Source organism: Podarcis cretensis (assembly GCF_951804945.1).
Source record: "Podarcis cretensis genome assembly, chromosome: 6".
In the NCBI taxonomy this organism is placed as follows: domain Eukaryota; kingdom Metazoa; phylum Chordata; class Lepidosauria; order Squamata; family Lacertidae; genus Podarcis; species Podarcis cretensis.
Window position 1 is genome coordinate 40,517,887 of NC_137175.1, and position 26,099 is coordinate 40,543,985.

The following is a 26,099-nucleotide window of genomic DNA, read 5'->3' on the forward strand; positions in this document are numbered from 1 at the left end:
ACAGATCGTGAAGCTGAGGCTCCAATACTTTGGCCACCTCATGAAAAGAGAAGACTCCCTGGAAAAGACCCTGATGTTGGGAAAGATGGAGGGCACAAGGAGAAGGGGACGACAGAGGACGAGATGGTTGGATAGTATTCTCGAGGCTACCAGCATGAATTTGACCAAACTGCGGGAGGCAGTGAAAGACAGAAGTGCCTGGCGTGCTCTGGTCCATGGAGTCACGAAGAGTCGGACACGACTAAACGACTAAACAACAACAACACCTTATAGAATTGTAGAATAAGTTGCAGCTTATTTGCAGGGACAGGGGGGTGGGCCTTTTGCTCCTCTGGAAATCAGCTATAAAATTAAATGAAAAATCTAGTAACTAGCAAAGACTACAGACCAAAGGACAGTACGGTAATATGAAAATGTGATTTTAAATATATATATATATTATTTATTAAATTTATTAGTCACTTGTCACCCAAAAGTCTCCAAGTGACTTAAAGTAAAGAGCTCAATTAGGTTGTGGTGAAAGAAAGCAAAAATGAAAACATTTAAAAGGAACAGGAGCAAATCAACATATGCCCTTGAGGTTTTTAGCAATTTATACTTTCTCAACGAGAAGCATATTATATGTCAGACAGTTATTCCTAATGGTTTAAATAACAGTATTTCTGCAAGAAGATTAGTTTTACAGAGTCTGTTTCTACTTAGGATTTTTAAAAATACAGGTATTCGTGTTATTTAAAAATCATATGGCACAAATGTGGCATTGTATCTTTAAGGGAGCAGGTGAAGGCTGCCCCAGTTAATATACAGATGAGATCTGGGGGGAGTGTATCATATATTTGGGCCAGTGGGGTTATAATAGCATTCCAGACATTTTGTGTGTAAATGTTTTGAAATTTTAATGTCACATAATATGCCTCAGCATAATTCAGCAGAGAATTATGTAGCAGGGAGTAATTTCCTTTAAAGGAAAATGGGTTAATTTGGAAGAATTAACGCAGGCTACTATCCTGGAAAGAGTAGTGCACTTTGTTCTAGGTGGAATCCAATAAAGCTTTTTTCTAAAGGAATTAGAATTAACTTTCATCTGTAGGAGATTGAAAATGACATCGTTGAAGCTGAGGATTTACTGGTGATCTGTGGTATGTATTGTTGTTTTGCATATGGCTGAAAACTTACGTTAGTATATTAGGATTTCATTTGTGGTGCAGACTACTCTTGCACGATTCTCACACAGTATCATTTTAGTCAAGGACTAGTAACTGCCTAAAAAGGTACAGGGACACACACTATCTACACACCATTTATAAAGCAGAGATTTAACATATCACATTAATACATATGCATGATATTTCCTACAATCTAAAATCTTTGATTCACAAAAGTACAAAATTATCTTCATCAATTTATACAATTCAGATTTAAAGCAGTGGTCAGTATAAACCAAGTGCATCTCAAACATGAAGTCTTACCCCAGAATGGCTTTTGTGAACTTCTAAAATCCAAAGAGATTTTGAAAAAAGCAGCCGAGTGTTGTTCTGGAAAACCATCATGAATAGTAATGGCATTCTGCTGTTTACAACAGAAGGATTACTACTGTATTTTGATATATTGGATTGTAAGAGGTTTTTAATTAATTCAAGGTAACCCCTTTTCATGACAACGGAGACTGACAGTGAAGCAGTCTCAAAGTGGATACAGCCCTGGTTTGGGTTTCTTCTGCTGTACAGAATTTAATGATGTGTTCAACATCTTTATGCTATACATTTCTCTAACAGCAGAAGACAGTGACAGTGCAGTTGAGCATATACATGGTGTAATGACATGATTGCATGGGGTAAGTTGCAATGACTAGACATTAAGGAGAAGAAAGAATAAAAGTCAGAACAGATGTGGCATTTTCAGAGATAACCTGGATTTCTTTTAACATTTAGTTCCATCCTTAGAGGCTGTTGGGGAATGCAGCAGTTTGTTCATATAGAATTCCACAAGGTGCTGCCACAGCAGCATCTGTCATTACACAAGTCACTTTTCCAAAGAGGTATGAAGATTCAGGAGAGCTTAAGCATCTTTGGTATTCTAGTATACTTGGTGTATCATCTTAGCAGTTGTTTAGGAATAGCTAGAGTAAATGAAAAAAGAAAATAAGATTTTAAGCTTCGTATAGCTCCTACAATTAACTGCAAGTCCTATACTTTAGCTTGAGGAAAGTAACAACAAAACAGTACACTTTTAAGGGCGAGTAAAATAATTCTGCCACATTAGTACTATTTTTGCCAAAAGTTCTACTTTTGGGTTTTTCCAGAGCAACTGAGTTAGCAACTTAGAGCATGATTCAACCTACAAGCCCTGCTAGAACAAGGATAGTTCAGTTGGTTAGAGCATCGTGCTGATAACGCCATGGTTGTAGGATCAAGGGGCTGAACTAGATTATCCTCAGGGTCCTTTACAACCTTACAGTTCTATGATAATGACACTGGGCAAGCTCCTGACTCTTAGGTATCCTATTTCTCAGGGATGTTATGTTACTGTTAATTTATATGCCGCCTTTCAGCCAAAAGACATACCCAGGGTAACTGTTGCAAGGCTAACACTCTCTCAGATTCCTGGAGTAACTTCAAAACTTCTAACTCTGAGAACTCGAGTAAAGACACAGAATACAGTCGTACCTTTGTTTATGTATCCCTCCAGATACGTAAACTTCGGGTTGTGAACACGGCAAACCCGGAAGTGTATATTTCTAGGTTTTGCTGCACGAGCATGCACACAAGCACTGAATCGCGCTGCATGCATGTACAGAAGGGCGCCTCTGGTTATGGACTTTTCGGGATATGGCCAGGCCTCCAGAATGGATCCTGTCTGTAACCAGAGGTACCACTGTATAACTTTGTACTGTGAAAGATTCTATAGAAACAGCAGAATAGATATTCCAGTATCTAATTGTGGGATGTAATCCATTGGTACAGTTAAGTGCAACATTCCTTATTTCCCTAGAGTGGGCACAGGCAGGGGGACATCCAGTCAGTGTAACTTCCTGTTCCACTGATCTGGAGCATCCTCCCCCTGCATGTGACCTGGAAGATGGACATGGCGCTGGCTGAGTCACGCAGCCATTTCCTCAGTCCTTTCTTGCTCTCTTGCTTGCTGATCTTTTGCTGCCATGCTGCTCTCCTGCAGCTATTTTGTTATCTTAATGTAATTTTGAACTTGAGTTCAATCTCCATATGAGACAAACTCAGACTTTCTTGTGTGACTATTAAGTAAAGCCTGCCTTTCAGGGATCAAATCATGAACTGAAATGTGAGTAAACGTTTTGTTACTTTACTCAGAAAGACTCTTGTGTCTTTATTCTTGTAAGAGGGATTAAAGGGGACACCAGGAAATAATCTTAACTAAGGGATTCAAACAAATCTGCAAACTAGCTTCCAGCTATATTGAGGGGAAATTGCTCTGCTACATCACTCACTAGTGTGAGTGAAGAAGGATAATACTTATTCAATATATCCTTTCCTACTATCCTTAACATTCCCACACTAATTACCATATTTTTCGCTCTATAAGATGCACCAGACCATAAGACGCACCTAGTTTTTGGAGGAGGAAAACAAGGAAAAAATATTCTGAATCCCAGAAGCCAGAACAGCAAGAGGGATTGCTGCGCAGTGAAAACAGCGATCCCTCTTGCTGTTCTGGCTTCTGGGATAGCTGAGCAGCCTGCATTCACTCCATAAGACGCACACACATTTCCCCTTACTTTTTAGGAGGGAAAAAGTGAGTCTTATAGCGCAAAAAATACGGTACCTCATAGGGCTGTTGAGGGGATAAAATGGAGAGAGGGGAAACCATGTACTGCACCATGAACTACTTAAATGAAAGGTGGAATATACGGTAAATGAAATAAATGAATGAATAAAGCTAACCAACAACATAAACTGTGATAGTTCTACCGGCAGGTGCATGTAAATAAACCATGGTTATAGTGTCCAGTTTTTAAGAAAAAAAGCTTGGGATGGAACAATTTAGAGCAGACATGGGGAGAGGTGCTTAACTCTTACCAGTTCTGCTGCTTTCCTACCTCAAATCCCTGCCTCTACCCCATAGATAGTTCAGATTCCAGTTTTTATTTAGGGCAGAGAAGTAGTAGGAAGGGTTCAGCGTCTCCTTTTTTCTTTATATTGCCCCATTCCAAAATATTTTATTTTAAAACAGCTGTTAGATTTAATTACATGCTTCACATGCAAATGCTTAGTTCAGCCCAGAGTCTTCCATTTAAGTATTAGTATTGTAGGAATTTAATTTTAAATGTATTTATTTAATTTTATTTATATATGATAATGATTTTCACATTCATAACTATACATACATTTTAAGGTCAAATAAACACTCTGAAATAGAGGCTTGCAGAACTCTCAAAATAATGCTTACTATATTATAAATGTAACCCAACTAGGTGGGCTGGAGGGAGGCTATAGGCTTGTCTGATAACATTTTTATCATGCAATTAGATCTACTGCATGTGTTTATGCTGAATAACTAGAATAAAGCCTTGTTTTAACAAACAATGGGTTAAATGTTAAAGATTAAAAACACTTGTTTCAGCATTATAATTTTTTTTGTTGTTTCTTGAATCTGTAGCTTTCCCTGGCATTTAATATTGTGGGGGCTAAAATATCAAGGGCCCACAAGCTTAATATAGTGGTACCTTGGGTTACAAACACCTCGAGTTACAAACACTTCGTGTTACAGATTCCACTAACCCGGAAGCAGTACCTCGGGTTAAGAACTTTGCCCCAGGATAAGAACAGAAATCATGTGCTGGCGGCGTGGTGGCAGCAGGAGGCCCCATTAGCTAAAGTGGTACTTCAGGTTAAGAATGGTTTCAGGTTAAGAACGGACCTCCGGAATGAATTAAGTTCGTAACCACTGTACAGTGGTACCTCAGGTTACATACTCTTCAGGTTACATATGCTTCAGGTTACAGACTCCACTAACCCAGAAATAGTGCTTCAGGTTAAGAACTTTGCTGCAGGATAAGAACAGAAATCGTGCTCCGGCGGCGCGGCGGCAGCAGGAGGCCCCATTAGCTAAAGTGGTGCTTCAGGTTAAGAACAGTTTCAGGTTAAGAACGGATCTCCGGAACGAATTTAGTACTTAACCCGAGGTATCACTGTATAGGAAAATTAAAAAGACCCTGGAAAAGTAAGCATGTATGCTCCTCAGATTTCATCAGTTAAATCACCTAAAGGATTATTCAGTCATCAACTAACTGAAGTGATTGAATCATGAAGCTCTTACATGCACAGGAGTGGGCTGCCTTACTTTTTTTCATTAGCAGTGCCTTATGCTACTTAGGAGGACCTGCACCCCATTTAGGTGTGGGCTTTCTGGGAGCTATAAGGCTTTATCCCCAAAAGAAAGTGCTTAAAAGCCACTGAATGCATACACACTTTCTCAGATAAGAGATCTGGTCCCCCAGGCCCCCTTTTCTGTGTACATAATGTGTGTGGTGGTCCTTAGAGGTGCAAAGAAGAAAGGAGAGTAAGAGGTTGGTAAAGTCTTACCTTTATCCGGAACACAAGGCCGTGTAAACCGATTGGGCTGGCAGCCATAAGAAAATAAGCAAACATGCTTTAAAAAACAAAACAGGAAAAAGTCACCTTAAGAACCCAATCACTGGTTTACTTTGAGATAGTAAAGAACAGAATGCACATGGTGATTTCACCACATTTATTTTCAAATATACGGAACCATTTGAAATAGCTGCTTTGCCATAATTTCCAGAGATACTACTTCATAGACAATATTGTGTGAATTCCCCATAATTTTGTAAGCATATGGTAAAAACCATAAAACTTCCTTGTATTGTTTCTTCTGGATGGAAAAAATACAGCAAAGGAATTAAAAACAAGAATGAATATTCTGTACAACAATAAAGCTCCTGAACAAACTTTGAATAATATTGTACAGTGGTGCCCCGCAAGATGAACGCCTCGCAAGACGGAAAACCCGCTAGACGAAAGGGTTTTCCGTTTTGGAGGCGCTTCGCAAAACGAATTTCCCTATGGGCTTGCTTCGCAAGACGAAAATGTCTTGCGAGTTCCTGCGGGTTTTTTTCCCTTTTTTCCCCCTTTTCCTAAGCCGCTAAGCCACTTATTAGCTGATCCGCTGATAAGCCGCTTAACAGCTGATCGCTAAAAGCCGCTAAACCGCTAATAGCGCTAATCCGCTAAGCTGTCAATGGACTTGCTTCGCAAGATGAAAAAACCGCTATACGAAGAACCTCACGGAACGGATTAATTTCGTCTTGCGAGGCACCACTGTAGTTTGCTTCAAGAAATGATTGGAAAACCATCCATGAGGCAATACAACTGAGACTATTATTCAAATTTTGGAAAGAGGCAATGTTGATTCTAATAATTGAATCAGGGAAACATTGCCCACACCCTGAGTTTTACAAACGAGTTCTGCTTCTTAAAGAAGAATTTATTATAATACAGTTTCATGTGTTAACTCAGATTAGGCAGAATTTATTCAAAATAGGAAAATATCAGCCAATATATAGTGACATAATGTCATCTGTTGTGTATTGAGTCAAAGGATTTTATATCTGTATTATTATTGTCTGTAATTGCATTAGGGTAAAGTAACTGCCTTTTGGTTCCAGAGGGTACAGCTACTATTGGTTCATTTAAGCTGCTGTATTTGGATCCTCTGTCTTATTGGTTGCCTCCAAAAGGCAGGACTGTGATTGTCTGATATTGTTCCCTCCAAAATGTATCCCTTCTAGCTAGTTCCCTGTCCCTATAAATGTAGCTCTCCCCTCCTCAGGTTTTAGTCTTGTTGCTTTAATAAAGAAGTGTTACTAGAGAGCTGTCTCCAGCATATTATGTCAAGAGAGCTGAAATCACAAACCCCACATCACAACAACTGGCGACGAGGATGGGATCCGGAATGCTGAGGAGCGGTTAAACGCAGCCCTGCCTCAGAGTCCGGATTGTAGCTAAGAACAAGACTCACTGGCCAGCTGAGAAGACGACCCTGCCCACAGGACAATGGAGAGTCCAAGGGTATTGGAGCCCTTCCAGCCATCAGAGCCCCACACGTGGGAAGACTACGTCGATCGCTTCGAGTTCTTCGCAGTGGCTCAAGGGATCACCGATGCCAGCAAAAGAAGGGCCACATTCCTGAGCTACTGTGGGCCTGAGACCTTCAAGCTGGCCAAGGCATTGCTTGCCCCAGCGAAGCTAAGTGAGACATCTCTCAAAGATATTCTTGCCTGCCTAACAAGCCATTTAGCGCCTACTGAGACCAAGATGGCCCGGCGGATGGAGTTTCATAAGAGGCAGCAGCGTGCTGGGGAGTCTGTATCTGCATTTCTAGCTGAACTGCGGAAGCTCGCTCAGCACTGCGACTTCCAAGATCTGGAAGAGACTCTCCTGGATCGGTTTGTCGGTGGTCTGAGCAGCAAGAAAGCCAGAAGACGCATCGTGGCTAAAGAAGAGGTTACCCTTGCTTCAGCCTTGAAGGAGGCCACCGCCACGGAGAATTATGAAAGAGAGGAGCTTGATGCCAGTGGCAGGGCCCCTAAGCCACAGATAGAAGTTGCGCATGCCATGGACGAGCTAGAGGCTACTCCGAGCCAGAGCCCAGTCCGTGGGGTCGAGTCAGTGCGTCAGGCCTGCACAGTGCACAAAGATCACCGAGGCAGGTGCCCTGGTTGTGGCGGAAACCATGAGCGGAAGAGTTGTCGTTTCCGGGATGCTATGTGCTGGACGTGCGGAAAGACAGGTCACATCGCCAGGGTCTGTAGATCGGCGGCGTTGGGAGTGACAGGAGCACCTAGACTGGAGCATCACAGATCGCCCACAGCAAACCATGTTCTAAAGGACTGCCACTACGTAACGGAGATCAACGGGAGGGTCGTGCAGTTTCCAGCGCAAGGCAAGGCACACGTCAAGGTGAAGATTGAGGATCAGCTGTGCGACATGGAGGTGGACTCCGGATCTGGATTCACTATCGTGTCGGACCAGACCGCGCGGAAATTCTTCCCTAGGGGTAAGTTGCCCCCTCTGGAGCCCTTCCCGGCAAATTTGCAGTCATACTCAGCGGGCCGCATCCATGTCATGGGAATATGTGCCGTGAGAGTACAGTTCCGGGACAAACAGGCGGTACTCAAACTGGTGATTGCGAAGGGCAGTCGCCCCAGTCTCCTGGGCACTGACTGGTTCCCCGCCCTGGGACTGAGTATATCAGGGCTTAATTCAATCCAAACCTGCCCTGAGATGAGCGAGGCATTATGCAAAGAATTTGCTGGTCTCTTTAATGGAAAACTGGGTTGTTATAAAGGGCCCCCAGTTGACTTCGAATTGGACCCTGGGGTGGCCCCAATCCAACTCAAACCAAGGCGAGTGCCATTTGCACTGCAACCCAAGATCGAAGCAGAGCTGGATAAATTGGTCAAGCAGGGAGTTCTCTCACCCGTGGACTCCGCTAAGTGGGAGACTCCAATCGTCACGCCCCTTAAAGCAAATGGGGAAGTCAGGATCTGTGCTGATTACAAATGTACTATCAATAAGGCGCTCAGGGGAAACTCATACCCCATTCCAGTCGTATCACATCTGTTGGCTAAACTGGCTGGGGGCAAGGTGTTCGCCAAAATTGACCTGGCACAAGCTTACCAACAGCTGCCAGTAACCCCACAATCAGCGGAAGCACAGACTATTGTCACACATAAAGGGGTGTTCAGAGTTAACAGATTACAATTTGGAGTTTGTGTGGCCACAGGAATTTTTCAAGGGCTCATGGAACGCCTGTTAAGAGGTCTGCCGGGGGTCTTGCCATTTTTTGATGACGTTTTGATTGCTGGAAAAGACCCACAGGAACTGGTTGCGCGTGTCCGTGCAGTGTTGCTCAAGTTCAAGGAGGCGGGGTTGCAACTAAAAAAGGAAAAATGCAGTTTTGGGGTGCCAACTGTGGAATTCTTGGGGTTTAAAATTGATGCATCAGGCATCCACCCCACAGATGCTAAGGTTAAGGCCATCATCGAGGCACCACGACCACAGAACAAGACGGAGTTGCTGTCATTCCTGGGACTTATTAACTTTTATCATTTGTTCTTACCCCAGAAAGCTTCGGTAGCTGAACCATTACATAGACTGTTGCAGAAAAAGAATGTGTGGCGATGGGGGCAGGAGCAGCAGAAGGCTTTTGACTCCTTGCGAGGAATGCTGAGTAGCAAGAGCGTCCTGGCTCATTATGATGAATCGAAGCCGCTGGTCCTGGCATGTGATTCCTCTCAATACGGCCTGGGGGCGGTGCTGAGTCATAGGGAACCGGATGGGTCGGAAAAGCCCATCTCTTTCTATTCCCGTACGTTGTCGCCCACGGAGCGCAACTATGCTCAAATTGACAAAGAGGCGCTTGCAATTGTGGCAGGAATCAAAAAGTTCCATGATTATGTGTACGGTTGTCATTTCTCCATTGAAACGGACCACAAACCACTGTTGGGGTTGTTCAACCCGAACAAACAAACGCCACAAATTCTCTCCCCCAGAATGTTGCGTTGGTCTATATCCCTGAACGGGTTCCAGTACACCTTGACCCATGTGCCGGGAAAACGGTTGTGCCACGCTGATGCGCTGAGTCGATTGCCCCTTCCTGGCGGGAGCAATGAGGATCCTGCTCCAGCGGAGCACATAATGATGCTGGAAACACTTCCGGGGGCTCCTGTAACGGCTACTGATATTGCTGAGAAAACGAGGAAAGATGCTGTTCTCTCCCGTGTGCTCACTTGGGTGGGGAGGGGGTGGCCAGGTGGTCCGCATGAAGACAAATTCAGGCCTTATGCGACAAGGCAGCACGAGTTATCCATGCATAAGGGTTGTCTCCTGTGGGGAGATAGGGTGATCATCCCAGCACCACTGAGAAACAGGGTTCTTGAGACGCTTCACATGGGACACCCGGGAATGGTCAGGATGAAGTCGCTAGCCCGATGTTATGTGTGGTGGCCTGGAATGGACCAGAACATAGAACAATGGGTACAAACATGCAAGGCATGCCAAGAGGTGCGGCCAGAAGTAGCCAGAGCACCAGTTCACTGGTGGGAGCAGTCCAGATCTCCCTGGAGCCGGCTGCACTTAGATTTTGCTGGGCCATTCCAGGGGAAGGTCTTTTTGGTTATCGTCGATGCATATTCCAAATGGTTAGAAGTGGCGATGGTCCCTAGCATGGCATCAGCTGCCGTAATCAAGGTGTTGAGGCAGCTGTTTGCAACCCACGGGTTACCTGAGACCATTGTATCAGATAATGGGGCAGCTTTTGTATCCCAAGAATTCAGGGCATTCTTGGCTGATAACTTCATAAGGGGGGTCACATCCGCGCCCTTTCACCCATCCTCCAATGGGCAGGCGGAGCGCATGGTAAGAACGGCCAAAGAATCCATTGCACGCTTAATGGAGGGTAACTGGTCAGCTCGCATCGCGCTAATGTTATTTTTGCAGCATGCGACGCCGTGTACTGCGACGGGCAAGTCGCCAGCTGAGCTGCTCTTGGGTAGAAGATTGGTAACGGTGCTGGATTATGTCCACCCGGATAAAATGCCAAACCGTAATTCAAGAGCAAACCCCCAGGCTGAGACTGACACAACAAGGTATTTCACCCCTGAAGATCTGGTCTGGGTGAGGAACTATTCCCGAGGTTCGCGGTGGGTGGCTGGTGTGGTCACCCGGGCTAGTGGACCTGTGTCCTATTATGTGACCTTGGAAAATGGGCAAGTTTGGAAGAGACATATAGATCAGCTGAGGCGCCGGGCGCTCAGCAGGGAGGAGTCTGATAATTCATCCCTGGCTAACGACGCAGGGCTGCAAGACCAGAGTGAAAATGGCCCAGAGGTGCAATCACCAGGGGCTTCAGCAAATGAACCAGGGTCTGCTAGTCCTCAGGATGACGAGGTACAGGTAGGGGACCCTGAGATCTCTGGGACTCCATCTGTTCCTGACGAAACCCCTATAGCAGCCCCCCTACCACAGGTGACACCCAATCCAGAACCGGCAACACCTGTTGTCAGGAGATCAAGTAGAAGTTGTAGGACCCCACAGTACCTGCAAGATTACGTCTGCTGTGCTCACTAGGGGGGGAGGGGTGTTGTGTATTGAGTCAAAGGATTTTATATCTGTATTATTATTGTCTGTAATTGCATTAGGGTAAAGTAACTGCCTTTTGGTTCCAGAGGGTACAGCTACTATTGGTTCATTTAAGCTGCTGTATTTGGATCCTCTGTCTTATTGGTTGCCTCCAAAAGGCAGGACTGTGATTGTCTGATATTGTTCCCTCCAAAATGTATCCCGTCTAGCTAGTTCCCTGTCCCTATAAATGTAGCTCTCCCCTCCTCAGGTTTTAGTCTTGTTGCTTTAATAAAGAAGTGTTACTAGAGAGCTGTCTCCAGCATATTATGTCAAGAGAGCTGAAATCACAAACCCCACGTCACAACATCATCAATCCAGCAAATACAATCTAGTCCATAGTGTACATCTATTTCATTTTTTAGAAAAGGCAATCAATCCCAGGGTGGTCCTTAATAAGAGTTTTACTAAATTTCTGTTCTGAAGGCCAGTTCAAAGGGATGCTCATGAAATATCCATCAGGCCAAGTGAGTGTTTCACATATGCCTTCCAAATTGCCTTTTCTTGTCACAGTGGATTAGAAAAGAGTGCCCTATTCATTGCCTCACTTCTATAGTGGAGTCTGGAACTTGAGACCCCAGGGCCAAGCGTGACCCTTGAGGCCTTATCTGCCAGGCCACAGCCCTACATTCTAGTGCCATTGCCTGCTTGAAATGATACCTCTGTCTTTGCTGGATGGTGAGATATACTTGTAAGAAATCACTGTTTTTTTGCATGGCTAGATTGTGGAACATTTGAACAGGTGTCTGAAAGCAGTTTGGGGGGGGGGAGCACAGCAGATAAACTGAAGATTAAGACAGGATTGAGATTCTGTGAGTGTCTATTGTTTTAAAAAGAGGTATTCAACTGGATCTGGAGATATTTAAACTCATTCTGAAAGTCCAAATTTGTAACTTGGGGGTCCTCCTAGACTTAGTGTTATTTATGGAAGCGCAGGGAACAGAAATGCCTAAGAGTATGTTTCATCAATTTTGACTGATGTGCCAGCAACATTTGAACCCAACCCATTGGACCTATTTGCTTCTGAGCCCAAATAAAGTGTGGGTTTTGACTTTTACAACACTAAATGTTTTGTGGTCGAGTCACTTATCAGACTGCCTATCCCAGGCATGGGAAACCTCCAGCATGTGGACCAATCTTGGTCTATCAGGTCTGATTTGGTTTGTGAGGCAATTTCCCCCAAACCACACCCACTTGTTAATCAACTGTTTGTTGCAGAGGTAGGATTCAGTCCTACTGGGCACTATTTTGCAAGTTCTTTCCCTGTGGGGAAAATACTAGTAATGCATACTCATCCCCTCCCCACCAGCCTGCAGGTCAACTTTGTCAGGTAATTGGAAGCAGCCACCTGTCAAAGTTAGCCCACGGAGTGGGAGGAAATGAAGATCTTTCCCACTGAGCCACAAGCTTTCTCCACCTTGAACATCTATTGACAGTTACAGAAGCCCTATTTGAATGCTCACCAGCGGAGTCAGGTAGGTTGGTGGGCACAGTGGCATAGCGTGGGGGGTGCAGGGGGGGCCGGGCACACCGGGCGCAACATCTGGGGGTTAGGGTTAGGGGGCACAAATCCACGGGTTAGGGGGCGCAAATCCACGGGTTAGGGGGCGCAAATTACTTGCCTTGCCCCGGGTGCTGACAACCCACGCTACGCAGAACAGAGAGAATTTATGACAGTGGGCCCAAGGATACAAAACTCTCTACCATGGGAGATGTAGGCTTTGAAAACATTTCTGATGCAGACCATTTTTTAAGAGGTTATGGTTTTATTGTGTTATTCTAATGGCCATGGTTTGGATTTTATGCTGAATTGACATATTAAATTAAACCAATTTTATGGCAGAACTTTATTGGAATGATGGAACCTCCATCACACCTTCACCTCAAGTTCATTTCTACCACACCCCATATTGCTGCCTTAGCAACCATTTGCTCTTTCCCTCATCAGGAAAAAAATGCCAGTGCCTGTTTGCATTTGTTCCTCTAGACAAAGTAAACAGTAGTTGAAATGTGAAAGTTAAAAATGCTTAACATCTGCTGAATAGTGCTCAGCTTTCCTATTGTAAAAGTGTGTAGACTCTGCAAAACTCTGGTCCTTGCTTAAGAAATTTGAAAATGCAGGTATTTCTTATTCAGTTTCAATAAATTACATACCAGCTATAAGCAGTACGAAGACAAAACCTAGAAGAGAGGGGAAATGATTCTGATAAGTGAGCTTCTCACAAAACTTTAATACTAATTAAAAGAAATGCTCATTCGCACTGGCAGTCACATCAGAAATAAATTTTAGCTGAAGCACTGCCAATGACTATTAATTTCACACTACAGCTGGTGGACGTATTTCAGGGCCAGAGTAGATGTGATGCTAAATGTGTCACGTTATTGGGTCTTGTTCTTAAAAAGGAGGCATGGGGGTATTTTTTTGTCCACTTGTGTGGGGTGTAACCCTTTCCCCCTCTGGTACTGTCCTGATGAAAATTACTAGCTCAGTTATTAGCCCCACGAGGAAAGCACCAAGTGGCACCAATTACATGGTTTCAAAGGTATCTATTCCACCTTTTAAAGCATTGTAAAAATATTTCTGTAAGTCAAAACAATGTACAATCACTATAAGAACATTTCAATAGTATTAACAGCAAAGGATAACAGCAGAACCAGGAGATTACAACTATCTTAATTAGTTACCACTGAAGGCCAGGAGAATTAAATGTGTTTAATTCACACTTGAAGTCTATCAGGGATGCCACTCATATTTCAGGAGGGAATTTCAGAGATGGGGTGTTGCCACAGAGAAACTCTAAGTGGTGGGGCAAGAGGACTCCAAAGATGCAACCTATATTCAGGTTTGTATTGGAGGAGGCTGCCTTTCAGATATTTTAGTCTCAAAACACTTTAGAGCTATAAAGGTAAAACCAGCACCATAAGTTGAGTATGGAAACAAATCTGAAATCATTGCAACTGATGTAAAACCAGCATACTATGGTCTAAAAGCACATACCTGCCAACTATGTTTTGCAGCAGCTGCAGTTTCCGAAAACTTTTCAAGGGCAGCCCTACACCTGTAAGTGACCAAGGTATGTGTCACCATGGCCAGAGCTACCTTTTCCAGGAAGGTAAGTAACTAGTACACCAGGCAAAACTATGTCACAACCCTGGAGCTGGATTCCTTGTCTTCAATGGATGAGGGCAAGAACTCTGAAGCAGAAGGGGAAAGACCTGCGGGACCAATCCTAGAAGCACTTCCATCAGATACGTCTGTTGTACCAGTGCCGCTCCAATTTGAGGATACAGTGTTGCCATCTTCATACTCCAAGGACTCCATCACAGAGGCCCCAGTTGAGACCAGGGTCTCCCCTGCTCCACTGGAGTAGAAGACTGATGGAACAGGCTGGGGGCCTTTAATTGAAAAGGCACCTTCCAGTGAGACAGGGCTAGCAATGGGGCTGCTGCTGCTGCAGCTGCTATATATGTCTTAGTCTCTGTTTGATGCTTGCTGAAATAACACTTCCTCCTCCTTGAGCAAGGTGGGTGGTGAGACCACATCTTACTCAAGTAAAGGAACAACTGGGAACTGACTTTAAGTACCTGCCTCAAAACTGACATCACATACAATGTAAAGTGTAGATGGGTGGACATATTTTCTTATTGCCGGGGGGGGGGGGGGTAATGCTGCTGCAGACCAAATTTGGAACCCTGGTGGACCAAGTTTGGCCAGCAAGCTAAAGGCTCTCCACCTTGGTCCAATTCATTACTCCAAAGATCTACATGGTCACCTCAGTCCTTAATATCCAAAAAGAACCCAGGATCCAGTGAACAGGTGGTGAGTCTCAAGCCTCCAAGAAGCTTCTCCACATCTTAAGGTACATGACTAGATATCATTGCAAATCCATCCATCCTTCTTATCAAACTCTGACATCCAAGTACAATAGCAATTTTATCCACAAAATGAAACACAAACTAGGTTTATGACAGTGTATGCTCATGAATGTAGTAGTTCCTTCCCCATCTGGCCATTCGTTTCTGTTTATAATAGTCTAGTTTCTTTTTCAATGTGGCTTATAAAATGAAAGGTAGGAGAATACTATTTGCTTCTAATTGGTTTTAAATATTACACTTCTTAAAGAGTTGGTAGAATGGAAATTTACTTTACTTCAGATCAGGAATGGGGAACCTATGGACCTTCAAAGTTTGTTAGGATTTGTTACGAGTTGTAGTAGTCCAGTAACATGTGGAAGCCCTATTCCTGCTTTAGATTATCCACTGGTGTCAGGAACAGGTTCCCTAGCCACCTATCCTCTTTCCTAGCTCACTCACAGGGACTCTGGGTGCTCCCAGTGGCCTACTGCCAGGTGAACTGCCTATATGCATCAAACTCAAGCTAGTAATAGAAAGAAAATCTCCTGTATGAGGAAAAGCAAGAGTGACACCTGAAAAGTGACAGCAGTGTCAGATAAGTGTTGCTATATATCTACAACTTCATACGTACTCAGGTAACAAGATGGAAGTTTAGGTGACCATTGCTTCCCACCAATGTAGCGAATCTCAGATGGCCCTGCTAATGTATAGCCAGCAGAACATCGAACAGTAACTGTATCTCCAGGCTCATAGCTGGTTTTCTTCCCCCGGATTATTCTTGCATTACGGATAGACAGGTAATAAATGTCTGGTGAAGTTCTAACTGAAAACACAAACTATTATAAACAAAACAAAGCAACACTAAAGCACACATTATTTTCCAAATATTTCATATTTTAGCTTAACAAAGTGTTGTTGTGGTTGGAAGGGCTGTAAGCTCAGTGGTAGCACACTTACTTTGTATGCAAAAGATCCCATGTTTAATCTATGCTATCTAGAGCTGGGAATGTCCCCTGCCCAAAATACTGGAGAGCTGTTGCGTGTCAGTATGGGTAATACTGACTTACATGGCCCTATAGTCTGACTTCGTAAAAAAGGGACAATTTAATTTGCAACATGAAAAGTGTTTGTCACCAAAACATTAAGAAAACATTGCAATGTACAGGTGAAACTAAAAAAATTAGAATATCATGGAAAAGTTCATTTATTTCAGCAATTCAACTTAAAAGGTGAAACTAATATATGAGATAGACTTATGACATGCAAAGAGAGATATGCATGCTTCTACTTCTCAGTGGTCCAATATTGCTCTATTTGCAATCCTTGTTTTGCTGATTTCATTTAATATTCTAATTTTCTGAAATTGTTAATTTGGGGTTTTCATCAGCTGTACGCCATAATGATCACAATTATAGCAAATAAAGGCTTTACATATTTCTCTTTGCATGTCATGAGTCTATCTCATATATTAGTTTCACCTTTTAAGCTGAATTACTGAAATAAATGAACTTTTCCACGATATTCTAATTTTTCGAGTTTCACCTGTTAAGCTGAATTACTGAAATAAATGAACTTTTCCACAATATTCTAATTTTTCGAGTTTCACTTGTATAGTGTTGTAAATTCTTAATTCTTGGTTTGTATACAAAAATCCTATATATATATATATATTAATTATTTGGCACTTTCCACAATGTCTTAAAGCAGATTCAAGATTCACATTTAAAAACAAATACAGCAAGAAAATACAAAAAGCCAGATTTGATCTAAAAAGTGATAAAAAATATTGTAAAAATGATAAAACCTACCACAGCCAACTAAAAATTACAACTACAATCAGGCCAAATATGGTCTTGATCCTGCAGCATGATTCCATTTAACTAACAGCCTGGATAAACATTAGTGCCACAATTCCACAAAGAAGGAGTGACCACTTAAAATGCCCATTCTTGTGTTGCCACCTCCCACACCTCCCCCAGAGGTGGGTACACTGAGGAGGTCTCTGATTATAACTACAGAGTCCATGAAAGTTCATATGAGGTGACGAAAGCCCCTAAGGTATTGAGGTTCTGAGCAATGTAAGGTTTTATGGCTCAAAATTAGCCATCATCCTTCCTCTACCATCAAGTTGTCAGTAACAAAGTTCATTGAGTTCTATTTCTTTTTATATACTGATCTGATTTGATGTCTCTCCCATTCTTTCAGTTTCTGGAATTGTAGTACATACAATAATGAGCAAAATAACAATTCCAACTGACTGTTTTTGAGCAATGTTGTGCTGCGTATACCCCCAGATTAGTTAATTCAAAAGGAAAGGAGGCAACTCTCTGCTTTAATCCCATGCAATACATTTCCTTGACAGTAGGCAGACACCATACCACTTTAAACAATTGTTCTGATTAGTTCTACGTTTCCCCTAGACCAGGGGTCTGCTACCCGCGGCTCCGGAGCCGCATGTGGCTCTTTTACACCTTTGCTGCAGCTCCGGGGCAGATACTAGCGAGGGGAGGAGGCGCATTGTGTGCCCCGACACTCCCCACCGTGGCGGGCGCTGTATTGGCTGTGTATTGCTGGGGGCCGTGCGTGCGTTAGTCACGCACTGTCCCGACGTCACCTTCCTGCCCGCCCACCCGCTACATTGTAAGGGGCATGTACGCTGGTCACTGCATTGAAAGGAGGCATGTATGCTGGTCACTGTTTTGAAGGGGAGTGCAGAACACACACACACAAAAAGGTAACTTGTTAATTTAACATTTATTTCTATGAGGAGGAGTAATTCTGAGGGGTCAAACAAAGAAATAATAAAGTGACAAAAAAGTTATTTTTATAATGATGAGTTTTGCGGCTCCCAGTTTTTTTTTCTTCGGAAACGGGTCCAAGTGGCTCTTTTTGTCTTAAAGGTTGCAGACCCCTGCCCTAGACCATCCTTTGAACGTAAGGCAAAGCAATGCCTTTTGAATCCAGCTAGCAATTACCGGTAGTCAGTGTAGCTCCTCTTGCATTATATGTGAGCACAAACATAGGGAGGTATTAAAGTAGTAGCCGTATGATGAGGTTTTAATTTTGTGGTAAATAAACACAGAAATCACTGAATACCCCAAAGCTATATTTATACCTACAGAAACATGCTTGCACAGGAGGATACCAGGAATTGTAGCCTTGGCATGCTATATTCATCTCCATGGTTTCATCAGGAAAAGAATACTGCTTATTACAGGTTACAACAACACTTGTTCCAATCTTATACTGATGTCGCAATGGACGCACAGTCCCACTTGGAATTAATGGGGCACCGCATAAACCTGGATCAACTGCAACAAAAAAGTCCCCACAAAAATTGTAAAAATAAACATTGTGTTCCATGAGGGAAGATGAAATATAAATGTAAACAAACAAACTTGTTCTAGCTAATTAAAGATGAGAACTTACAAGAGGGAAACTGAAAGAAGAACTGGCCCTTTATAAACAACACACATTCCTCAAAGTGCATTCTGCCAGGATGTCAAATATTCTTTTAACCATTCAACAGTCACACATACTTTGTTAATGCTATTCAACAGGATAAAAGTAGGAGAGAATTTGGGATATGTCCCTTCTGATGTTGAATTTATAAAGTGAAAAGCACACGTCCACATTTAGTAAACCATCTTTTATCACTGACTGAGGAAGCATAATTGCTATTTGAATGCTTTGATATTCTTACTTTCTTTACATGAAGGCAGCGCAGGATACCAGCTACTGTTCTCTCCGCATTTAATCAAATAATTTCCCATCAGAAAATATCCAGTTTTGCATTCAAATATAATAGTGTTGCCATATGTATACGAATGTCCAAATCCACTTAATATTAATCCATGTTCAACTACTGGATCTTTACATTTCACCACTATAAGCAGACAGGAATATTAAAAAACAAAAACTAAGAAATAGAACATTGCATATAGTTTATTTACATTTTCTCAAATGTCAGTATATTCTGCTGAAGCCTTATTAAAAAGTTAGTTTTCTAAAAAAACCAAAAACCTGATACTCACTGTCTGGCTATATGTTACTCTGTGCCCTATATCTTCTATGTCACACATTCTCTACAAAAGCTGTTACTAACTGCCCTGGATGTTTAAAATAAATAAAACTAAAACGTGGTGTCACTTGTATTAGAATTGCTGATCTGTATCTAATGTTTAAATTGGTATTCCAAACAATTACAGTACATATATATATAGGAACATGTGCACGAAAGCTTATACCCAGAACAAACTTAGTTGGTCTCTAAGGTGCTAATGGACAATTTTTTAAAAAAATTATTTTGACTGCATCAGAGACCAACACGGCTACCTACCTGAATATATATAGGAAATAATCCATGAAGGAGATCACAGGTGGGATCTTTTAGAAACCTCTCCAAGGTTAACAATTTATTAGCTCCAAGTGCTAATAAACATATGGTGACAGATCTAGTACAGAAATGCTAAACAGATACTATGGAAGGCCGATCCATCCACTGACCATTAGACCACAAAGCATGATGAATGGATGAATGGATCTCTCAAATGTTTAGATTTTGCAGAGAAATGGCTTTATTCACAGCTTTAGTCATGATTTTTAAAAAATGAACTTCTCTCCCAGTGCAAATAGAAGCCATATAAGGAAACAAAGCGTTAACCCCACTCCCCATGCCATGATCATGCATCCAATCTATCTCCAGCCCCCTTTGTGTGTATAACCTGATAAGTGAGTCAGTGAAGGGTTGTGATTTGAGCAAACACATAAATTCATTAATTTAGCCAAAGCTAGGAAGTAATACTGGCTAGCTTCCTCATGAGACCAGCCTGGCAATGGCTTGCTGGGAGTGCATCTTGAAGAGACAAAAGGCTGATAGTGGTCTGGTTTGTGCAGCCATGCAGGCTGGCTGGACCAGGTTGTTACAGAGACACATGGGGATGGCACTGAATCCAATGCTGTGCAGCTGGGAAGGACAAGCCCCTCTTGAGATTGAATGTTGTGAACTCTCGCCATCAAAACCCAGGTGGTAAATATGTGTAAAATAAAGTCTCTGCTGTGCCTCATTCTGAAGGAACACAAACTGTGGTCAAGTGCCCCAAACCCTAGAATCTTGCACACATTCAGCAGAGGTTAGGGTGACATGTAAAACTGTCACTGTGGGTACCCTGACTCCCCAAAGTTTCTGTGTGCCCTGACCCCCTCTAGATTCCTGAGTGGTGGGGTTTAGTCAGTGTTTTGATTAACATGGTGAGCTAAGTGGCATTGGATTTAACAGTGCAAAAGGGAAGCTAAATTTATTTTCCAGTCCAGGGCATCACCTTGTTGGAGGGGGTAATGCTGGAAGTGGAAAGGGATGGGTTGGTTTGAAATTGGAACCTAGAAACAAAACCACATTCTCTCTGAAAAGTAGCAGAGAAGGAACGGCCTGTAGAGCTAATAATCTGCTAATGCACGTTAACCAAAATCAGGACCACTAAGATAGCCAGTTTATACAAAACCTAGAACTGGGACATGGGCATGGGCATAGCAGGGGGCACAGGGGGGCAGCTCCCCCCATAATAAATAAAAATCAATGAAAATAATTAGCAAACTGATGTTCTCTCCCTCCCCCCCCCCCCCCGCAACAAAAATCCTGGCTACATCCATGAACTGGGAGCGTGGTATATAGCCTCACTGCCTGTAAACATTGGGGCTTCCCCATTCGCTTCTGTATAGCACAAAAGTGAAATGCAATGTTTACTGAGATAGAGCACAAACATAAAAGGAGAACAAAAGTACCTCTGTCAATCACTCCACATATAAAATATCATTAAACAACTTAGGGATTCTGAACATGAACAATGAAGCTTAATATCATTTCAAAGCCAAATAAAGGGAGGGACAAGAGGACAAGTATACAGGTATCTAGAATAAAGTTCCCTTTTAATATATTATGAATCATAATATATCATGAATCAAGAGTAAAAGAAAATGCAACCTTTGCATTTTGGGGGCTTTCCCTTCCACACTCCTTTAGTATCACCATCCATGCCACAGGAAATAGAGTGTGCTCCAATAAGAGAGAAATTATCATGGCAAGTGTATGTTATCACTGTTCTAAGAGCATAAAAAGGGGCTCCAGTCCCATTGTAAGATCCATTAGAAATGTTTGGAGGAGCTGTACAGAAGACACCTAGAAACATATCAGAAAAAGTTCATATTCATAATGCTATATTTATTTGTTATTCAATATTTTTGTTATTCAATTCTTGATGCTTTAAAATATTAAAATTTATTTAAGCATATTGTTGGTTGACATCCATCTATCTTGAGAAACAATGGAGTGTGCCTCCAAGGGCAAAGTCAAACTAGTGTGTTAACACTGAAGTGACCTCCCCAGGGCAGTGTGTATACAGGTCCTGTGCTGCCCAGATGACAAGTAAGTTTCTATTTTATTTTGTATAATGGAGGCAAAATTGTAATATTAGACCAAAATTGGGGGAAACCAATAATTATTTCTCTTTAAATAGTTATTTGCAGAGTCATACATATGGGAATTTACCCACAGAGATAGAATCTTCTGGAAAGCTCTAAAATGATGAGAGAGGGAGCTCACTCCCTGGTTTTAGGGCTGAGCAAAACTAGTTCAGGGAACAGTAGTTCAGTCCCCAAATGGAAACAACTATCCCTGTTTCAGGGAGGGAGTTTTTACCTTTTAATGCCCCCATCCCATTTTAAAAGCACTCTTGCCTCTCTGTAAAGGCACTCTTTCTTGGAGAGGCTTTCTACTGGCCATTACAGTATTCTCCTCCAAAAAAGATGCAAATGATGCAAGTTGTATCACTGTGTAACATTGTCACAGTGCCTTCTAGGAGAATAACTGCCTAGAGGAATGCTCTCCAAATCCTGTACAGCTACAGAGAACGTTAGTTATTTCCCTTCAAAAATCTTCCCCAGCTTCAGTGCCATTTTTAAATCTCATTTTTATATAGAAAGAAATGGTGCATTGAAGCATCTGGAGGGTAGGGTAGTTGGGATACAGCAGACAGAACTCTGTTCTGGTTGCTCCCTCACAACAGACAGCATTTTAAAATGGTTAACAAAAAGATGCTGCCACAACAGGCAACATTTCATAAGTGTTAAAGTCAAAAGGAATAAAAAGAGAAGGAAGCCTCTATTACTGCCATAGTAAGTACCTCTCATCCAAAACACTTTGTTCCCAACCCCAACCCGCCCCCCCAAAACCCCCCACAAATAATTGAAATCTGGACCTGGCTACTTATGAACTGGATGGTCATTTTGTCTCAGCTCTGGAAATTCACAATACAGTCATACCTTGGGTTGAATGTGCTTCGGGTTGAGCACATTCAAGTTGCGCTCTGTGGCAACCCGGAAGTAACGGAGCACGTTACTTCCAGGTGTCGCCACTCGCGCATGCACAGACACTCAAAATGATGTCATGTGCATGCACGGAAGCGGCAAAACGCAACTCACGCACTCACAGACGCGTCTTACGTTGAGTTCAGGATATGAATGGGGCTCCGAAACGGATCCCGTTCACATCCCGAGGTACCACTGTACCCTGATTTTATTACCTTTGCAGAGTCTCCCATGTGGAGACTAGAGCTAATTCATCAGGAAGCAGGTATAAAAGTGCGCCAGGCATACAAGCTCCTATGCCATAGGGTTGTCATATGTCTGGGAAATCCTGGACATGTTCTCTTTTGGGGGGCCAACATGCCCATCTGAGGGGATTTTTATATTTTAAAGGAAATGTCCATTTTTTGGGGGGGGTGTTTGTTTGTTTGTTGTTTTGGCTCAGGCAGCTCAAGCACATTTGGCTTTGCACGCCACAGCTGCTGCAGCTTAAACTGGGGAAAGAGGCTCGTGGGTGCAGGTACTTTGCATGGTATCAGGGAAAGGGAATTGCAATCTGGAAAAGGAAACTTGAGAGGAAGGAGTAGGAAGTATTTGAGCCATAAGATCCCTGCCTTTGTAACCTATCCTAATAATATCCACGGGCATGGAAGGCAGATTGAGTATATGGATAAATAATAATAATCAGGGACCTTACTGTGAGTGTCTGCTATAAATTGCCAAGCCAGACTGAAGACTTGGAATGATGCCTTCCTAGAGCAGATTACAAAATATTCAAAAAGGAGATACACAGTAGTCATGGGAGACTTCAACTGTCTTGATATCTGATGAAATTCAAATTCTGCCAAGAATTAAGGTTCAGCAAATTTATCAATTTCCTCACTGACAAGAGGCATGTGAATTGGGTGATTTGCCAGACATTGTCTCTGATAACTTATTGTATTCATAGTTTGTGGCAATATGCCAGTGACAAACTGGTATGAAAATATGGAATAATTGAGCATGAACACAAAATGAGCCAAGGTTAAGTATCTATTTCAAAGCGCATATTCTAGGTTCTTTGGGGATTGTTGTAGTTGCTAAAACACAGAGAAACCTGTTTAAGTAAATAATATGATGAAATACCTACCCTCTAGTCCACAATACTTTATATTTCCACAACAGTCTAACTTCACGTTTTGTAAATTGCGCAGCTGGCAGCTATTGGTGGGTACCAAACACCGCATTTAAAAAAACAAACAAACCACCAATGCAGTCTTTTTACATGCCAAAACACTCTCCCCGCTCTCCCCCCCCCCGGCAACCAAAGTATTCCTCGAGAATCTTCCCCATGCGCGCTTACTCCGGAGTAAACGCAGCTGGCTGGGCAGAATGGCAGCCTGGCAGAGCCAGTCGCCTGAGGATGTGGAGCCCAATTTGTTCCGCTTTCAGCGGAGTGGGGGGCGGGGCCTCGCAGCTGAACAAGGAAGGACACCTCGGCGCCACCTGGCGGTAGGCGGGGGGGGGGGGGCGCCTGGAAAGACCCGCCCATCGCGCCGCGCTTCGTGAAGCCTCAGGCAGCACGAGGGGAGACGGCGGGAAGGCGAGCGGAAGGGGCAAAGGGAGGCTCAGCGGCCCTTAGAGGCTCTGTCGTCGCCTTCCTCCCTTGTACTCACGCACGCTATCCTGAGGCAGGGACCACTGAGGGAGCAGTAGTATCGATATCCCCGTTAACCAGAGAGCCCGCAGAATCCCCCACGACGGCCGTTGCATAGCGCTGGTCTTAGAAGACGGCGACGAGCCAACTGCGCATGCGAGGGTTGGGGGCGAACGTTCGGAAGGAGCTGTGCGGTGGCGGCGAGATGCGCGCGCTCTACGTTTCTACGGGTCGCATCCACCCAGCGCATTAACATCACCTGAAAGAGACTAACAGGTGGCTCCCATACGACCTACCGTACTTAATAGCTCCTTTGGAGCTGGCACTTCCTTGTTACGTCCCCTGCCTCTCCAGGCCCGCGACAGCTGCAGTAGCTATTGCGGACAAAGTAGCTGATCATTCACGGTTGTTCATGTCCCTGTATAAAGGACCACCTTCCTTGTAGAAATCTGCTACCTTGTACCTTCTAGCTGACACACTGAAACTTTCATCTGTTCTAATTTTAGTTCTATCCATCCTTGAAGTGAAGTTTTACGGATTTTCAGTAAAACAGAGATTGTTTTCTAAGTATTTTTAACCAATTATTAAATGCTATGTCTATAAAGGGAAAAGGATACTAGAAATATTGCGAGAGGCTTATGAATAATTTAGAACAATCCTTCAGTGTAGCTTTATTTATTTAAAGCATTTTTATACTAGTTTATTTTGTATCCAGAGTTGTTACATATTATATAACATGAACATACTACACCACAGCCACCCATGCACAACTATTAGGATTGTCCCACCACTCCACTGCCTGTGAACTGTTTGCCGTATGGTATTTCTAGTGTATTAATTTCTACAAGTAAATAAACACAAATTGCTTCTGTCACCAAATTGCCTTTCCTCAACTGAATGCAAACACTATTACGTTTATTCATCTAACATGTAAAATGGAGGTGCCAAATAAAAGCAAAAGGCAGAGAGCATGTGCTACCAGCATATGGGATGTTTTAAGATCCCATAAGAACTGTAAAGGAAGCAACATAGAAGACAATTGTATTTTTCCAGGAAGGAAGAGAAGGTAGGAGGGGATGGGTAGAGATTAATGGGCTTGACAGTGGGTTTTTTACTTCATTGCAGCTGTTCTCTAAGGAACAGCAGAAGTAACAAAGACGGTCTGAAGGGAACATACACAGTTGTACTATTCTGATACAGAGGAGCAAGTACCTATAGAGAGAGATGTGTGGTTCTTTACAGAATCCATGACAATATTGTGAACATCTCATGTAGAATGAATACTGCCTGCACATATCTTTGATGCAATGGCCATTAATTGGTTGTAGTCTGTTGCAATCTACTTTCAATCTAGTATGCTTCTGTTTCCTAGTTTAGATGTAACAGGAAACGGGCTTTAACAAAACATGGTCTTAGCACAAAAAACAGAATACAATAAAAGAAAATTGAAGTGAGTAGGGAGTGTGCAAGTATAATCCTTGTTCTGAAACTGCCAAATTGTACTTTATTTAGCTGGGATAGTTGCATTTAAATTTGCCCAAGCCTAAGTCAGAACTATCTTTAAAAAACTACTGTATATAAAAAAACAATAAAAACATTTTTTATTACTTTACTGTAATTTATCATGATTAAGTTAGAGTTGAAATATATCCTGAAATACAAACTAATCATTACTCATAAACCTCACACTCATCTACTTGCCAACACACAGCACATTACTCACACTCATCCGTTTTTACCTTTTGTTGTCTTCATCATTATCAAATTTTGCAAGTTCTCAGGGGTAGGGAACCAGCCATTTGTTGCTACTGCTGCTTATATTATTCAGGAAAGTCCACACCTGAAGCAGATTAGTCAGCTGCAGTTTCTCCTGCTCAGTTTTTTTTCCTGGTCTTGTTCTCTGCCTAGCAGCTATATTACATATCCACACAGCACACAGTTTAACTATAAAACTCACTCCTATAAAAGGCAATGATGGCCAATGCAGCAAGGCAAATACTTTGTTCTTATGTATAAAATGGGTTGAAACTGAACACAATTTCATTTCACTATAGATTACAGTCTATCTAGTT

The 26,099-nt window shown here is 42.6% G+C and overlaps 1 protein-coding gene and 1 long non-coding RNA gene across 6 annotated transcripts in view; one reads left to right on the top strand and one right to left on the bottom strand.

Moving 5' to 3' along the window:
* Positions 1-26,099, top strand: part of LOC307218041 — a 355,464-nt gene that overhangs the window by 13,884 nt on the left and 315,481 nt on the right. The window contains exon 1 of one of the 2 annotated variants that reach the window (XR_013839688.1): positions 3,689-3,772. The exons of the other annotated variant lie outside the window; for it this stretch is intronic. This is a non-coding gene — a long non-coding RNA (uncharacterized lncRNA). Of the gene's footprint in view, positions 1-3,688; positions 3,773-26,099 lie in introns of those variants that run through there. 2 annotated transcript variants of the gene reach the window in all.
* Positions 1,287-25,800, bottom strand: LOC307217864 (zona pellucida sperm-binding protein 3 receptor-like). 4 transcript variants are annotated; one of them, XM_079979848.1, is made up of 8 exons: positions 25,767-25,800; positions 21,013-21,207; positions 18,736-18,918; positions 18,152-18,343; positions 15,664-15,855; positions 13,332-13,358; positions 5,559-5,625; positions 1,287-2,119 (listed from the first exon to the last, which is right to left on the bottom strand). In XM_079979848.1, the coding sequence occupies exons 1-7, from the start codon at positions 25,783-25,785 to the stop codon at positions 5,561-5,563; spliced, it is 873 nt and encodes a 290-aa protein (XP_079835974.1). In that variant the 5' UTR covers positions 25,786-25,800; the 3' UTR covers positions 1,287-2,119; positions 5,559-5,560. The 4 variants fall into 4 exon arrangements, with proteins under 4 accessions (XP_079835974.1, XP_079835971.1, XP_079835972.1 ...); XM_079979845.1 differs by lacking the exon at positions 25,767-25,800 and adding an exon at positions 24,047-25,720; XM_079979846.1 differs by lacking the exon at positions 25,767-25,800 and adding an exon at positions 23,521-23,860.

Coding starts and splice junctions, on each gene's coding strand:
- LOC307217864 (XM_079979845.1), bottom strand. CDS start 24,143: ATGCAACGGCCGTCGTGGGGGATTCTGCGGGCTCTCTGGTTAACGGGG. Junction 18,919..21,012: donor AAAGCCCCCAAAATGCAAAG/GTTGCATTTTCT, acceptor GTCTGCTTATAG/TGGTGAAATGTAAAGATCCA. Junction 18,344..18,735: donor GCTGCCTTCATGTAAAGAAA/GTAAGAATATCA, acceptor TTTTTGTTGCAG/TTGATCCAGGTTTATGCGGT.